Source organism: Equus asinus, chromosome 10 (assembly GCF_041296235.1).
Source record: "Equus asinus isolate D_3611 breed Donkey chromosome 10, EquAss-T2T_v2, whole genome shotgun sequence".
Taxonomy (NCBI): Eukaryota; Metazoa; Chordata; class Mammalia; order Perissodactyla; family Equidae; genus Equus; species Equus asinus.
The window spans coordinates 82,874,770-82,891,971 of NC_091799.1; the positions used below are offsets into that span (position 1 = coordinate 82,874,770).

Sequence of the window (17,202 nt, forward strand, 5' to 3'; positions counted from 1 at the left end):
ATATATATTCCCAAAAAAGAGAGGAAGTTATCAATCAAAAATGACTTATCTAAAATATGTATTTTGAACACTTTGGTACCTAATATCTGATGAAGGCTAAAATACCAGAAGAGAGGATTTCTTTATTTCCCCAATTATGCACCTATTAGGGTTTCTGCTAAAAACACTAAAAAAATCATCTAAAAATGTAAAAAAATATTTAAAACAGAGCATCTGCCAGAAGAAGAACTGATAACTATATGTGGCCTGGCAGACGGTTTTGAAATCAAGTCCTTGACAATTCTACTATATAAAATGTTTTAGATGTGATAATCAAACTTGTTATAATAGTGCAACTCTCTGATATGGCAGTAACCATTTGAGAATAGCTACCAAAAATAATTTGTCAACAAGAATTTTTTACGTCTTTAAACCTTTCCTTGTTACTATTCTATCTAAAATTGTGTCCTATCAATGTGTTCAAAGTATCACAGTTTCAAGAGAATTCCTTCCTCGTCACTGCCACCACCTTTCAGTTACAGTTCCCTTACATTCTTTTCCTAAGGCAACCATGCCCTATTTATTGCTGCAAAACTCCTGAAATCTGTGCCTGAATCTGTCTGCTTCATCATTATAGTTCAATGAAAACCACCTTCAGAATGCCTGCTAATATTTAGCAACGTTGAGTCTAGAATGCCACTGTCCAGTAGATGAACTGCAAAAGAACTTAGTCTACTGAAGCAAAGGCTGAAAAACACAAGCATATACTCTAAATGCTTTCCCCTAAAAATTGACCACAATACCTACTATGACAGTAAAGCTCAGTGATATCTCTGGCAATATATGATCCATACTCAATGCTATAAAATAAAATGTTAGGCCAGTAAGCTTTCATAATTTTTATTAAATCCTAGTCTAATTTAACAATATCTGATTCTATAGACATCATCCCATGGTGAACATGTTTAATAAGTGAAAGCAAATCAGACATCTAGGTCATTTTTTTCTGCAGACTAAGCAATAAGATAACAACTACACCAAACACTACATGTAATGACATACACTTACTTGCTGAGTTTTCATACAAGCCATGTTGTTTATCAAACTATATCTCCTAATGTTTAATACAGTAGAATTAGTGATTGTAGTTCTCATATAGTATTTTAATTACAAGTACCTTATCAAGATAACTAACATTTTGTCAGTTCCACTGACTTTCAAATTAGCATAGTATATTCAAGGAAAAGAGCAAAAAGTGAAATGAACACACAATATGACAAGATAAGTTATTAAAGGAAAATGAAGTCAAGAAAAAAGAGGAAAGTAAAATATTACTGGGGTGGAAAAACAAGTCTAGACACTTAGTTGGAAGGAAACAGGTCAACTATGGATTTCACAAATCAAAAGTTTATAAATTCAATGCAATACAAATTCTTTTAAATGTAAAAGCTGAGTTGAAACTAAAGGTCTATAAACTGTTACTTTTGGCCTTAAACAGTACAAATTCTTCTGATCAAAGAAGGCCACAAGAGCTAAGATCTTATTACTTGATTTTATTTTACACTAGGTGGTGGGCACAAAGCAATCCTTCTTAATAAAGCTGACAATTAGCTTCACTCAGAACATTTTTAATAATGCACATTAAAAAAAAAGGTATTCATCTTACAAATTGTTCTGCAATCCAAATATACAACAGCTTGGAAAACAACATTTAGAAAACAAAAGCCAATGTAAAAAGACAGATTAAAACAACTAGAACAGTACAGGTTTTATATGGCTCTGATTTTACAGTTTTCTTACTGCATCATCAATGTCAGAAATCTGTTCCTTCAGCTGGCTCCACTGCTCAGGATTTAGAGAAATACCTAAAACAAAGTTTTAAAAACCAAAATTTAAAAATCTATTTAAGCTTTCTTAAGGATTTTCATACTTCCAACTAAAATATTGTTGTATCAAAACTCCCATTTTTAATGGTACAATATTAACAGTCAAATCTCTTACATTTGTTAATTATAGACACATGACAATTACCTGAGCAGATCAAGGTTATATCCAGTTTTACTTCCAACACTGCACCCTGCATAACTGTCTATTATACCCAGTGAGAATAAATAACGATTTGAAGATGAATCTCACAAATGCTTGCAAACTAGCAGGCTAGGTGGCCAGGCCCAGATTTGGCATGTGACATCCCATTTCTACAACCAGTTGGTTCCAAAATTTGCTCAAAATTTCCCTAGGAACTGAAGATGAATAACTCTGTGCTGAGTTCTTCCAGAGGCAGTCATTTCACTTTGGAAAAAGCCCCAGGACATGAGCCATACAGGACTTCCCAGAATGTACACACTGAGTGAGAATGCATTCTGGGGTCATGCTGTCAGGGTTCAAATCCCAGCATCACTAACTGTATGACCTTTAAAAGAATTACATTACCTCTAAGCCTCAGTTTCCTCACCAGTACACCGGTGCAATGGTACTTATAACTCAAAGGGCTGTTGTGAATGATTAAATTAGCTAATCTGAGTAAAAGCTTAGCATATCATCTGACACAATAAGTAAACATTTAAAATGTCAGCTAATGACATGTCTTTCCTATTTAAGATGTAGAAATATGAACAGGGGCTGGCCCCATGGCCTAGTGATTAAGTTCAGCGTGCTCTCCTTCTGCAGCCTGGGTTCAGTTCCCAGGCATGGACCTACACCACCCATCAGTGGCCATGTTGTGGCAGTGACCCACATGCAAAATAGAGGGAAGACTGGCAACAGATATTAGCTCAGAGCACATCTTTGTCAGTGAAAAAAAAAATGAACAGAAAAGTACTCTGTACTTTAAAATTCCAGTGTTCTAATACTTGACACACATAAACAGAAATAAATATTGGAAGAACTCATTTATTTCTCAGTGAACTGCTGAGAAGCCATGAAATTGAGAGGGAGGAGGATAATGCATTGGGACAACATAGAGAAAGAGCCTTAAAGCTAATCAAATTGTTTTAATAAACATTTGCAGGAACAAGGAAAGAAATCTGGTATTGGCCATAATGAAACAACTTGAATGACCTATCCAGAAGTCGCTTGAACAAGAAAACATTACAGGGTATGAAAACACATAGAGGTCAAGTTTAATAAACCCGAAAATTGCATGAAGCAGACAAGTGGTACCTTTCAAAAGAACACGCAGGCAGAGTAGAAGAAAATAAGGAGGCATTTTTTCATTAGCTAAGGATCAACCTAAAGCAGGCTAACTACCCAAATATGTGAGTTTTTATGAGTACACATATATTCTCTACCCATTTGGTGAATGAATAAAGTATGCTCTTATGACGTTGACAGGATTGGGACCGGAAGAAGCACAAATGGAAGGAGGACGAAAACTCATTTAAAGGATACCACCCTAAAGAATATCCTTCAGGAGATGAACCAAAAGGAAACACTGTAAACAGGATTTTTCATTCTTGATTTTACAACTTTCCAGATGCTGCCTACTCTACTTCAGAATTGGCGTGAATTCAAAAAAAGAAACTTATATTCAAGCAAATTAGCAGCCAACTGAAGTGATATTAGGGGGATTATTTTTTCTGGGTTTTATTCCAACAGCTATATGTAGGACATCTCATTAAAATAAACTGTCATGTCCAAAAACACTACAGAAGATAACCAACTTAATGAGGATCTTCCACCCCTTATGCACTGCCGACATTATTTCAATTTCAAATAAGGCAGGTTTACTTAGATAATTTTCAATTTAATCCCAATATTAGGACCAAATTCAGGAAATTAAATCTTACCTTTTCTTCCTGGTTTCATTTCACCTTCCGGATCCATCCAATATTCCCTAATATCAATTAGGACTTTTCCTTTAAAGTCCCGAACACTCACGTACCTCATTTTCCCAATCTGCAAAAGAAACAAAAACATAGAAAGATACTCATTTCAACAATGGTGCCTATATTTACATTGACAACTTGCTGTATGCTCACTCTACTTTTAGTCATGAAAATAACTACTATTCTCAATATCAAAACTACACCAAAGGAAACGTCACTGTTAAAAAGAAACCTTTCTAGGGGCTGGCCCTGTGACCAAGCGGCTAAGTTCACATGCTCTGCTTTGGTGGCCCAGGGTTTCACCAGCTCGGATCCTGGGTGCAGACATGGCACCACTCATCAAGCCATGCTGATGCAGCGTCCCACACGTCACAGTTAGAGGCTCTCACAACTAGAGTGTACAACTATGTATTGGGGGTCTCTGGGGAGAAGAAGCAGCAGTAAAAAAAGACGACTGGAAACATGTTCGCTCAGATGCCAATCTTTAAAAAAAGAAAAAACTTTTCTAAAAAGATGGAACTACACAAAGCACATCTCTCCTTTCCAATCATTTTTACTTTAAAAGAATCACTAGTAAAATAGTATGACCACTATGAAAAACAGTAATGGAGGTTCCTCAAAAAATTAAAAATAGAAAATATGATCCAGCAAACCCAGTTCTAGGTATGTATCTAAAAGCAAATGAAAGCAGGGTCTTGAAAAGATACTTACTTGCACTCCCATGTTAACAGTAGCACTACTCACAATAGCCAAGAGATGGAAGTAACCCAAATGTCTATTGTGAGATGAATAGACAAACAAAATGTGGTATATACATACAAGGGAATATTATTCAGCCTTAAAAAAGAAGGAAATCCTGTCACATGCTACAACAGGAATGAACCTTGAGGACACTATGCTAAGTGAAATAAGCCAGTCACAAAAAGATATATACTGTATGATTTCACTTATATGAGGTGCCTACAGAAGTCAAATCCACAGACACAGAAAGCAGAATGATGGTCACCAGGGGCCAGGTGAGGGGGGAAAAGTGGAGTAATTATTTAACAGTTTGGCAAACTGAAAACATACTGGAGATCTGTTTCACACCAATGTGAACATACTTAACACTACTACGTGCTTTAAAAGGGTTAAGACGGTAAATTTTATGTTGTGTTTTTTACCAAAATAAAAATCATTAGAAAACAAAATCTTGCAGTAGGAACCACAACCGTAGGAATCCAGAGACTCAGCTAGCTACACTGGTTTAGCAACCATTCTGAATATAAGAATCCAGAGTTCTAGGCAGTAGTAACATGACAAACCTATTCCTTCTAGACATTCATTTCAAATATCTTTAACACTTCATTCGCAGCCTCAAACTGAGAACTTAAAACCATCCACAGAAAACTATTTTTCTAAAACCTTACACTGCTGCTTAACACCAGCTATGAATTACAGGGAGAAGGAAAAGGCTTTATTCAACAAAGTGTCTGTAAGCACTTTCCAGGATGTCTCACGCTGCTGGAACGTAGTGTCTAGAACTTAAACAGACACTAGTGTTAAGAAATCACACTTTCTGCACAACCAGAGGCACTCACAACTAGAATATACAACTATGTACTGGGGGACTTTGGGGAGAAGGAAAAAAAAACAGAAGACTGGCAACAGATGTTAGCTCAGGTGCCAATCTTTAAAAAAAAAAAAAGATCGCACTTTCTGATAAAAACTTCTAATACCTCTACCTATCTCTTTCTCATTCTAAACCTAGTCTTCAAACTTACCCACTTAAAACTAGCTACCATCTTTGTGTTTAAAACATAACACCCCGTAAAGGTTTGAGGTTTGGCCAGATTCCTTTCCCTACCACCCTGGGTCCTGTGATTATTAAATAACCCATTTTCTTGGAATACCAAGTACATCTGTAGGAGAATCAGAGCTGTGCGGGCCGACACGGTTTCATGGCCTCCATCTTGTCTACAGCCTTTCTCTTACACTGCTGTTTCTTGTCTCAGTTAGGTCTCATCCATTTCCCTTTAGTTTTCTATTCTCAAGTAAGTTTCTTGTCCTGCTGGTGCGCCCCTTCCTTCCAGGGCATGCTCATGCTTCTGGAGAAAATGAAGTCCACTAGGTATGGGTGAGTGGTGCCTTCAAATCTTTCTTCTCTGTACTTACCCACATCATCAACATTCTTAACTTCTTTACCTTTTGTATCCCAGTTCTTGCATATGCAATCTCTCCCTTTCCATTGATTTCTTATCTACCATTTCCAAACATGCTCTTTCTCCTTTTTCCATAACGCATTTTCCCTAATCTCCATTTTATAACTTTCCCCATATTTCCTTCCTCCCTTTATTGCTAAATTTTGAAAGGAAAGAATTGTTGTTTCTATTAATTAAATTCCCACTGCCTACTCTAAAGTCACTAGTGATCCTACTGTCAGTTTTAATGGCTTATTTCTTAACCAATTTTCTTTGGATCCCCTAGTGCGTATCATATTGGGTTCCCAATAAACTGTTTTAATGGATGAACTGACTAAGACTAAAATAATTATAATAGTGAAACTGTTGATAGTATTTATAATATTGACTTACTAACGCTTAAGAAACTTACAAGGATCTTAGGCGATCATAGGACTGAATTGAACATTGTTTCGTTTTGTTTTTTCAGTAAGCCCACAAGGTAGCTGAATAGACAAAATTAAAATATATTGAAAACCTACTAAAATATTGATTAGGCAAGTCAAATAAGAGTTCATTGTGGGCTTGAGCAAGTAGAAGAGACTTTAGGTGGTGGGATCTGACCTTGAACAATGACAGGCCATTAAGTAAGTAAAAGAGAGAAAGACATGAGGACACAGGAGCAAGAAACAAAGACACATAACCGATGAGGTTCAAGGGCAGGCTGAACAGATGGAGCTATACTGAAGAGGACTTGAAAAGCTAGGAAGAGAATTCTGAAGCCTTTACAGCTCCCCGGACTAAGGACAAAAAAAAATGCAGAAGCAGGAAAATACTGCTACTATCACCTTCTGCAAGGTTCCTATTTCTGAGAAATGTAAAACCTGAAAATAGTTAAAACTTTAAAATCTCACTAGAAAAAAGGTTAAAAATCAAGACTGAAAGCAAACCTATTTTTAAAAACAGAGACAAACACATTATAGTCGTGGCATTTTGCCAGTCTTAAGTTAGGAATAACAAATACTCAATTATTTTATGTAAAGAACATGTTATAATATAGCAAACACACAACAAACGGTTAGCTGGTTAATTTCCATCCTTGCCCTAGAAACTTCACAGCCCAGCCCTGCCCTCTCATCCACAATTTCAACAAGGTGTGTATAAACATTTCTGTTTGCTACATACGAACATAAGAAGCATTTTCTTCCAAACATGGCTGACCATCCACATATTCAAAACTTTGTGAATTTACAATTTGAAGTCACTAATCACTTTTCAAATAACTTGTGTTTGATGTATGTTAAATAAGAAATTATTCCAAGTAGAGAAAAGGTGTAGGTCAGTAAACTGACACTCTAAAATTTGGTAGTAATATTTCAAAGAACATCAGCACCAAAGAGCTATGGGGTTAGAAGGAAGGGAAAACCTGGGGGCACAGACTAAACGCTGCTCTATCAAAATCTGAGTCTCCTGTTACAACCTAAAACTTACTGTGCAAAACTGTATATTACCCCTCAACATATCAGTGTTCATTTTAGCATTAAAAGTTTTAATGCAAATCTCCACATAAAGATGGGCCCTAGAGAAAAATACACCAAGTTTATCCCATGACTTTTCATTCTCCCGTCCCAAAGCAGCAAAACCATAGCATTATGTGCATTCATTCCAGAGTTTAAGCAACAGCAGCATCAGAAGAAGGAGAGTTAGAAGGATGCTTTGCCCCTAAGATCAGGCAAAGATGTCTGCTCTCATCACTTTTTTCAATATTATACTGGAAAAACTAGCAATAAGGCAAGAAAAAGAATTAAAAGGATGATGTAAAACAAAAGGATGATGTAAAACAACAGACAAAATCATCATCCATGTAGAAAGTTCTAGGAAGTCTTGAAAAAATACATTACGACAAGGCCAGCCCCTTGGCCTAGAAGTTAAGTTTGGCACGCTCTGCTTCAGCAGCCCAGGTTCAGTTCCCAGGTATGGACCTACACCACTCATCCAGCGGCTGTGCTGTGGAGGCATCCCACATACAAAATAGAGGAACACTGGCACAGATGTTAGCACAGGGCTAATCTTCCTCAGGGAAAAAAACAGTACTAGTTTTATCCCTGATTTGATTTGAATCATCAAATCAACTAAGGTGGTATTACTGACCCTTTGTGTCCACCTTTGAAGAAAAAGGGATCAAAGTCCCCCGCCTGAATCATTCTGACCTTTTAAGACAGACACGAGATAGTTCTCCAGGCTATCTTAATAGCACATAGGTCCTATCTCAGGTAGGTTATATCCCTATGGAACCAAGTTCTTAAAATTCAGAGCTGAAGGAACCACACAAAAGGCAAGCATTGAGTAGTTATTTCCCTTCTAGTTAGGATTCTGCCCAAATTATCTTACAGTTTAAACCATTAGTGTAGTGACTCTCCCGAGGTACAATTCTCTTCAAATATTACATTTATTAGAGAGCTCCTACTGTTTGATATACGTTGCTTTACCAGAAACGAAGATCATTTCCTCTAGTTCTATTCTCAAGAGATGAGTATATAGTTTAAGGGGGAAAAAAAAATCCTGTCTTATAGCTACGAATCAATACCCAAACAATTCTAACTTAGATTTTAGTTCTATTTGTTTTTGGCGAAGTATACCTGATAATCTGAGTCCTGAAAGATTCTAGCAATGTCTAAAAGAGTTCCACTCTGTGGGAGCTGTCTTCGAGCCACTTTCTTGGTAAATGAAAAATACAGAAAACATATAGCCCTATTAAAAAAAAAACTTCACAAAACAATGAAAGTAACTGATTTTTCTTTCAAAAACCCAAACCTTCACCCATCTTTCTAATAAAATTATCAAACCACTACTACAAAGAAAAATGAAGTCCTCATTTTATATTATAAAACAAATATACTTTAATGTGCTCTTAAGCCGGTAAAAATTCAGTATTACCACCAAAATATTTTTCTATGGGCAAAATACCATTTCAAGGAAAAAGCTATGACGGCAACAAAATTAAATACTGTATTAGCTCTTACAACACATACACTATTAGGACTGTGAAGAGTCACTTTGAAAATAAGGCCTATGTTCCTCCGAGAGGCACTTTCAAAAGGGTAAAGAGTCTACCAGCCTTATGAGGCTTGGGAACCTTTCTAAATGAAGGTTTAAGAACTGAACTCATTTTCTTTTTTTTAAGATTTTATTTTTCCTTTTTCCCCCAAAGCCCCCTGGTACAAAGTTGTGTATTTTTAGTTGTGGGTCCTTCTAGTTGTGGCATGTGGGATGCCGCCTCAGCATGGCTTGATGAGCAGTGCCATGTCCGCGCCCAGGACTCAAACCAGTGAAACCCTGGGCCACCAAAGCAGAGTGCGCAAACTTAACCACTCAGCCACGGGGCCAGCCCCAGAACTCATTTTTTTTGGTAAGAGAAAAACCCCTAAAAATAGATCCGGTCTTCCCAAAACTGCTCCAACAGAATAAAATCTCTAAACGTGAGTCCTGGTTTCTTTATCTACAAAATCAGGGGCAGAATGGGTAAGATAAAATCCATGAAATAGGCCACAGATGCTCTATTGTTATATAAGTAAAGGGAGGTATTGGGTGAAACAGAATTGATCAGAAAAAGGCCCAAGATAGTTGCCAAGCAAATACTTCCAAGTTTTTAGCTTTATTGCAAATATTATGTTAAAATATTTCAAGGCAGCCCTTCATTCTACACAAGAGGAAAGTCTACAAAAGTAAGGATATTCTCTTGCAGATTTTACATTTCATTCTACCCCTTAAAATGGGTTCCCAATGCACTTTAATATAACATAAACTCCTAAAAATATCCTCCCCATAAGCAGGCCCTGCACTCTCCTGGACCCCCTATCTACACTCTGAATCAGTTTCTAGGTTCCAGCCACAAGGGCTTATAATCTCTGCACAATCCAAGCTCTTTCCCACTTCAAAGTATTTGCACAATACTCTCTACTACTATGAAAATGCTTCCTTCTCCCCTACACTTCGCAGGACTGGTTCCTCCTTTATGTCTTAAGCTTCAGATGCCACTTCCTTAGAGAGAGACTGACGGTGCACCCTCTCTCTCATAATAACCTGTCCTATTACTTCTCAGCACTTATAACTTTAATTACATATATGTTTACCTGTATAATTTTTATCCCCATAAATTCCAAGAAACCACAGATCACACCTCTTAGTTCATCACTGCGTATCCAGAACTTAGCAAAGCCTGAATAAATACAATAAGCATTCAACTTACCACCCATTCAAACAAATGAGGGCCCTTTCACAATTCTTTCTTACATACAGTGACTTACGTTCTCTATCAAATTAATCTAGTGTGCTCCCAGTTGCTCAAGCTATACCAAAGTCACAGGACTAAAACTCATAACTAAATAATTCATCTGTATTTTATCTACTTTTTTTACATATTTTTAAATTAAAAAAGCATATATTTAAGGTGTACATTTTATATACATATTCATAGTGAAATGATTACTCAAGCTAATGAACATTATCTCCTCAGTTACCATTTTTTGTGTGATCAGTGCACCTGAAATCTACTCAGCATATTTCCAGTGTTCAATATAGTATTATTAAGGATAGTCATCATGTGTCTATTTTCTTTATCCAGACATACAACAAGGCAAAAGTGAATAAAAATATCCAACTTCTATTTTCCCATTCTCATCCTAATCCTGGCACTGTCTTTTAAGGCCATCAGTAGGTTTAAAATATATATATGCTAGCCTCACTTTCTAGTCAAATAAAGGCTTGCAGTCTCATTCTGTCCAACATTTTACCTTCAGCTGATACTTATGCCTCCTTCTCGAAACACTTATCCTTTTCTATCTCGCATGACTGTACTCTTCTATTTTCCTTCACATTCTCTGACCTATATCCTCTTTTTCCTTCCTTCCTGCATGTCCTCCGTAACCTCTTCTCCCTCTGACTTACACTACTTCAGTGGAAGGCCTCAGTCAACCATGCCAATGATCCCTTGAGAACATTTCCCAACCAAGCCCTCCAAGTGCTACAGTACAGATGACTCTTTTTGTCAAATTTATAATCAGGTCCAAAAGGCCAAGCTTAACGATCTTTGCCATTAAAACTAATTTCTTTTCCTTATTTCTATCAATGAAACCTTGATTTCTATGGTCTCTCTTAAAACCAGCCTTTGCTGATTGCTTCATTCCTCTAGCCCATTCTTCCTCACCAGTAATTTAAAATCCTATTTCTTCTTTGGTAAAAACCATCTAAGCTTTCATCACCTCACATATAGACTGAGGGCTACAACTGCCTAGGAGATCTCACCTACATCCATTTATCCCCACTGCCTCTCCCCACAAATCCTTCTTGTACAATGACACCAATGACAAGTCTCCCAAAAACAAGGTAAGAAACACAACAAAAGCAGCTATACTAGTCCTCTGCAAGTGATCTCATCAAATCCCTCCAATGAACTTCTCTCGTTTTACCTTGCCCTCCAACCTTATTCCCCATTACACAGAAACAGAGGGCCTCCTTTAGTAAACCCACCAGCCTTTTCAGTTCTTATCAAGCCAAAACTAGGCAAATCATATTGCTGCTTCCCCTCCAATAACATCCTATCCATACTTCACAGCCCAATACAAACCTACTTCCTCCAAACTGCTTTCTAAATGTGCAATTCTCGATCTTTTTGGATGTAACTTTTAAGTTCATTTTTAAATATAGCAAAACTACAGACTTCTAGACTTTAACAACAATCTAGCATCAAATAAATTACTCTCACTTCTACTAACTTGTTCTTATATTTCAATGAATATCCTTATTCAAGAGGATTAAAACATACATGAAAGATTATTATGTATTACCAGATTAAGGCATGCTTGTAACATTCTTCAGATCAAGCCAGATAACAGCTCTTCTGGACCTAAGGATACAGCCAACTTTACCTGAAACATGTTGTCATCTCTGCTGCTGCTGCTCTGCTTGGACGATGACAGGGCTCTTGAAGTTTCACCAGTCTTTTGCTTCTTTACAGGCTTTTCTGGAGCAACTTGCTTTTTCCTCTTTAACTTGAAAGAAAAAGAAGACTATGGCTAAAATTTGCACACATGAGAATAAACCATATCTCAGGTTCAAAAGATTCCACTACTTTTTAAGACTTAAAGGATCAAAAGACTACATTTACTAACCAAAAGTCATAAATATATACATAAACAAGTTTCACTTGACAATAGTACTATGAAACTAACCTAACATTGACATCTAATACACTGTTTTCAAACTGTTCTCAGCAGTCCAAAAGACACTTCAGGCATTAGATTGGTATTAACCAGAGAAACAATTATTTTATAGACCAGCATTCCACGTAAGGTTTCTTTGGGCCAAAAAACAAGACTGGGGGGCCTGCTGTTGTTGAACAAACTTTTAAAAACCATAGATCTACTAAAGCTAATTACTTATTTTTCAGACACAAGATATACTACTTAGGAAGAATACAACCAACTTACTCCATTTCTAGGATATGATTATTTATTTATGCCCTGCCTATTCCAAAAGAGACTTAAATCAGCTTAGGGAATTTATGAGTAGGCAAAGCTAAGAAAGCTATTTTGCACTAGGCAGTAGACATCAACAACTCAAGAATTTGCTCATCACAAAAAAATCAGCGAGATCGACAGCAGTGTGTTAGACTAGCATTCAAAACCAAAACAACGTATGAAGAGCAGCACTACTGTCAAAGCTTTATTATACAGCCTACTTCTCATGAAAACAGCAGAGTACCCAACCCAAACAGTAGAGGGCAGTCGTGCTCCTTAGTGGAAAGTGTAAATAAATATTTCAATGTTTTACTAAATTAGATGCAGCTAGGTAGAACATAATGTATACCAACAAAAATTGGATGTATTTAATCCAAGTGCTTACAGGATAAATAGTACTATGGGGGACAACTAGCAAAATTAACTCATTTCAATAAGCAGAAAGCAATTATTCTTTACATCAGGGTCTGGATATTCCCCACGGACTGGTGCACACCTGGCACATAAAAGCTCAATAAAGGGGCCAGCCCAGTGGCATAGTGGTTAAGTTCGCACACTCCACTTCAGTAGCCTGGGGTTTGTGGGTTTAGATCCTGGGTGCACACTTACACACCACTCATCAAGCCATGCTGTGGCGGTGTCCCACATTCAAAATAGAAGAAGACTGGCCCAGATGCTAGCTCAGGGACAATCTTCCTCAAGCAAAAAGAGGAAGATTGGCAACAGATGTTAGCTCAGGGCCAATCTTCCTCACCAAAAGAAAAAAAAAAACAATAAAAAATTTATTAACATATTCAAATACCATACCAGTTGCAAAGAAAAAAAATTAAGAGATTTTTCTTCTCAAGTATAGCTATGTATGCTCTTTAAAGCCTTATTTCAACCTTTCAGGTGGTATTACATTCTGTATTTCCCTATAATGGGCCATCTTCTCCAAGATTCTCTCATAAGCTCTGTTTTCTTTTAACTAACACCGCTAACTAAGTTCAGAGACCCAACTACGTAAGGTTCTAGGATATGAAGGATAAGCCAGTTCTCCATGGAAGGAAGCCCTGGCTACAGTGTGAGATGCACAGTTAAGTGGAATGCACCACTTACAGTGCACTTGTCATCCAATGCAGAAAAAGCCTAGACTGCCAAAATGGGGAATTTCATGTTAGCTTTGCTAGGTATTGATTTAACTAAAAGGAGGGGACCAGAGTAAGTAACAGTCTAACTTAAAATGTACCAAGCTTATATTTTAACTAATTCTTGTGGGTTAGAGAAACACCAACAGCTAAGAAGGCTGTCAAAATTCATACCTACATTCAAGGAGTTCAAAATTTAGCCCAACTACTACAAACATCACCTAAAGATTAGGCAGATTTCTAAATAATGGCAAATAGTGGCTTTGGCCTAATTCTACTGCTATTCCCCTAGGGTCCAAGGCAGTGGTTCTGAAGCTTTAGGGTTCCTGAAAGTCCTCAACATAAGACTTGTTGAAGTCTGAAGACTTGCTCAAGTCTGATTTAGGGGCTAAGAGGGTGCACATACAACAAGCATCCCAGGCACTTCTAGTCAAGTGGTCCAGGGGCCATCTGCGCTTTCAGAAGCCATCTAGGCTCTCATTTAAAGATTCTGATATGCCTTTTACTGTCCTTCAGAACTGGATGGGGCAATACTACTGAATTATCACAAGAATGACCTGGTGCACTAATAGTCACCTTTTTGTCAACTTCACTGTCAGAATCGCTGCCAGAAGAGCTTGAAGAAACAAGTTCCTTTGATTTAGGCATTCTGTAAGAAAAATACATTATGTAAATAATTTACGAACAGCTCTATTACCTTCAACTTAACTCTGCCCCAAGCAAAAATGCAAAAAGTTCCATGGCTCATTCTACCATGTTGTGGTACTGGAGCTGCTACACTGAGCTCAATGCTGGAAGTTACACTCTCACTCTATGCTCTTCCAAGTTGAAAATAATGAGCAGAATGATATGTTCCGAACCCAGAAAAGAGAAAGAACTAAATGTCATACACATCTCACACTCCTACACCTCTATCTTTCTGGAAGCCAATGGGTATCTTTATACTTCATTTTAGTGGGGTTAGATAGTTATGGGTAGGGTAGACTGCAAGGCAACTGACAGCAATCACTGTTAAAATCAGGAAAAACATGAATAATTCTACTCAGTACAGCTTTCCAGTTCTCACTGACGAGACTTAATCTACAATTATTCACTGCAGAACTGATCCCAACATTCACACAACATGGGGAACAGTTCTAACACAGCTGTTGACAGCAAATTAACTTTGTCATTATAATCCTATTTTCTCATATTTTATACATGTTAATTTTATTTGGCTTTTGGGCCATGCCGTCGAACTAAAGCACAGTTCAGAAAATTATACATAATTCACAATTCATTACATTTTACACTGATTTTCTACTCTGGAATGATTAAAATTTAAAGAATCTGCTTATAGGAGCAGGAAACCCTTTCCTCAAATTCCTACCCTGACTCTAGTTCCTCAGCTCCCCCGAGACACAGAGGTACAGGCGGAGTACCTTGATTTCAAGTGGATGTTTACTGAGTGCCTGAGGGCGAGGCAGACAGCCTGGTGCCCCCATGTTTGCAGAGATTAAAAAAAAAAAAAATAGGTCTAAATCCCAAATTTCAAGGAATTCCAACGCACGCTGTAACCTCTTCTTAAGGCACTTAGAATAAACACCAAGTGGTGAAATGCTTATTATCAAAGTGTCTTTTGCTCTTTCCATCTCAATCGCAGAACCTGAGTCCTATTAATTTTTGTATGCCCTAAAGGGCCAGATGTAAACAAGGCACACACTGTAACCGTTTGTTGGATAAAGGAAAAAGACTTCATTTTCTCCTAAAGGGAAAAAAAGACTTCATTTTCTCCTCAAAAAATCTAGCTCTCCAGACTAAACCTGCACTAGCACTGGCATTCAATGTGTTCCACAGTAAGAGGTCAAGGTAAAATAAATGGGCCACCCCGATCCCAGCCACGAAATTCAAAAAGCTCAAACCATGCCCAACCCAGCCATGTTAATTTTAACTGGTAATTTCCTGATAATGAGAACAGTAAACCGGGAAGGGAGCAGCAACTTGGTAACCACGTTTTATACACTATTCCTGTTACCGCTCCTTTTTACCACTTTATCTCCAAAATCATTTTGTTTTTTATGCTGACTGCTAACATTGCCAAGAAACACTGAAAGGGACTTAAAGTGGATATAACCTAGTCCTCACTTTGAAACCGTTGAGCATGACGAGACCGTCTGTTAACAAAAGGTGGCTGGGGGCCTAAGACCATTTCGAAGAACCACCTCATATTTAATCCAAATAAGTCCATTCAACCAGAACACAAGGTAATGGTAACTAAGGCCAACCTCTTTGAACTTATGGCAAAACATATTTCTACTTTGACTTAACCAGCCTCTACTGTTCAAAAATAGGTAGGCTCGTAATTCAGGAAAATGATACTAAAAGCGCTAGTGCTACCCACAAAACGCAACCAGAAAAGCGAATCTTCGGTCTTTGATGATGGCGTGGGGGAGGGAGGATCAGAGAAGACGAGGTGAAAATAACTAGGACTAAGGGACACGCATTCGGTACGACGGTGATAAGCAGGCAGGCGGGGGGCAAGGGGTCGCGCGGGCCAGGAAGCTGCCGGAACCCCCGGGCTGGCAACGGCTGGGCGGGGGCACAGGTTGGTCGGAGGGGGCGTGGGAGGCGGCGAAGTGCGGAGGCGAGCGAGTGGGAAGAGGAGGGACTTGCACCGAGCGCCATTTTCTTCTCTCGAAGCCTTCCCTCCCCCCAGCACACCAGCCGCGCTCCGCCAGCGCTCGCCACCGCTCCCCTACCTCCCCACCCCCCCGCCATCCAGGAACCGGGCCCGCTTTCCGCCGCCGCCAGAGCGCCGCCCACGCTGGGGACGAGAGGGGCCCCCCGCGAGGCCTCGGGGAATGAACCGGCCCGCACGCGCCCCCACCGGCCCGGGCCGCCGCTGCATTGTCCCGGGGGCGCCTCGCTGCCCCCACCACCACCACCGCCGCGGCTCCTCGCCCCCTCCCGGCCGCGCCCCGCCGGCCAGGGCCCCCGCGCCCGCTGCCCAGGGGGCGGGCTGCTGGAGCGGAGGGCCCTGCGGCGCGTGAGCCACGGGTTCGGGGCCGGCGGAGGGGGTCTGGGGAGGCCGAGGCGGGGCGGGGGAAGATCGGGTAACGCCGCCATTACCCGCGGCCCTCCGTCGCCGACGAGGGACGGAGGGCCGCGGGCGGCTCGCGGGCGCGCGGGACGGTGGGGGTCGGCCGAGTGGGGGTCGGGGTGGGGGCGGGGTCCCGCACACTCACGCTCCGCCGCTGCAGCCCAACAGCCTCCGGCTCGCACGCTCGCGACTGACAGAGAACCGGAAGTGACGGCAGCCAAGAGACGCCGGCCCCGCCCCGCGGGGACTGTGGCACGTGACAGGGCGTGGCCTCACCGCGGAAACCAACACCGAGACCCTTTCCAGGGCTTTAAAGGGGCCGCCGTTCGTTTTGAGTGGGTGACGCGAAAGTGAGATGCCCCAAAGATTGGGTTTGACCTGTGAGTGGATAAGGGAGCGAATAAAACGTGAATAACAAGCACTAAGCTATGCACTTGTTCAATAAATGTTTCTTGTATTAAAATGATGCATCCATACTAAAAAAGATCGACGCTTCTGGCCCATTTTCCCAGA

At 39.6% G+C, this 17,202-nt stretch overlaps 1 protein-coding gene across 1 annotated transcript; it reads right to left on the reverse strand.

The window, feature by feature from the left end:
* Positions 1–863: 863 nt before the first annotated feature.
* On the reverse strand, positions 864–16,948 carry SUB1 (SUB1 regulator of transcription). The gene is made up of 5 exons (XM_014834959.3): positions 16,835–16,948; positions 14,187–14,259; positions 11,893–12,015; positions 3,768–3,876; positions 864–1,844 (listed from the first exon to the last, which is right to left on the reverse strand). Exons 2-5 carry the CDS (start codon positions 14,256–14,258, stop codon positions 1,765–1,767), a joined length of 384 nt encoding a protein of 127 aa, XP_014690445.1. The 5' UTR covers position 14,259; positions 16,835–16,948; the 3' UTR covers positions 864–1,764.
* Positions 16,949–17,202: the final 254 nt, after the last annotated feature.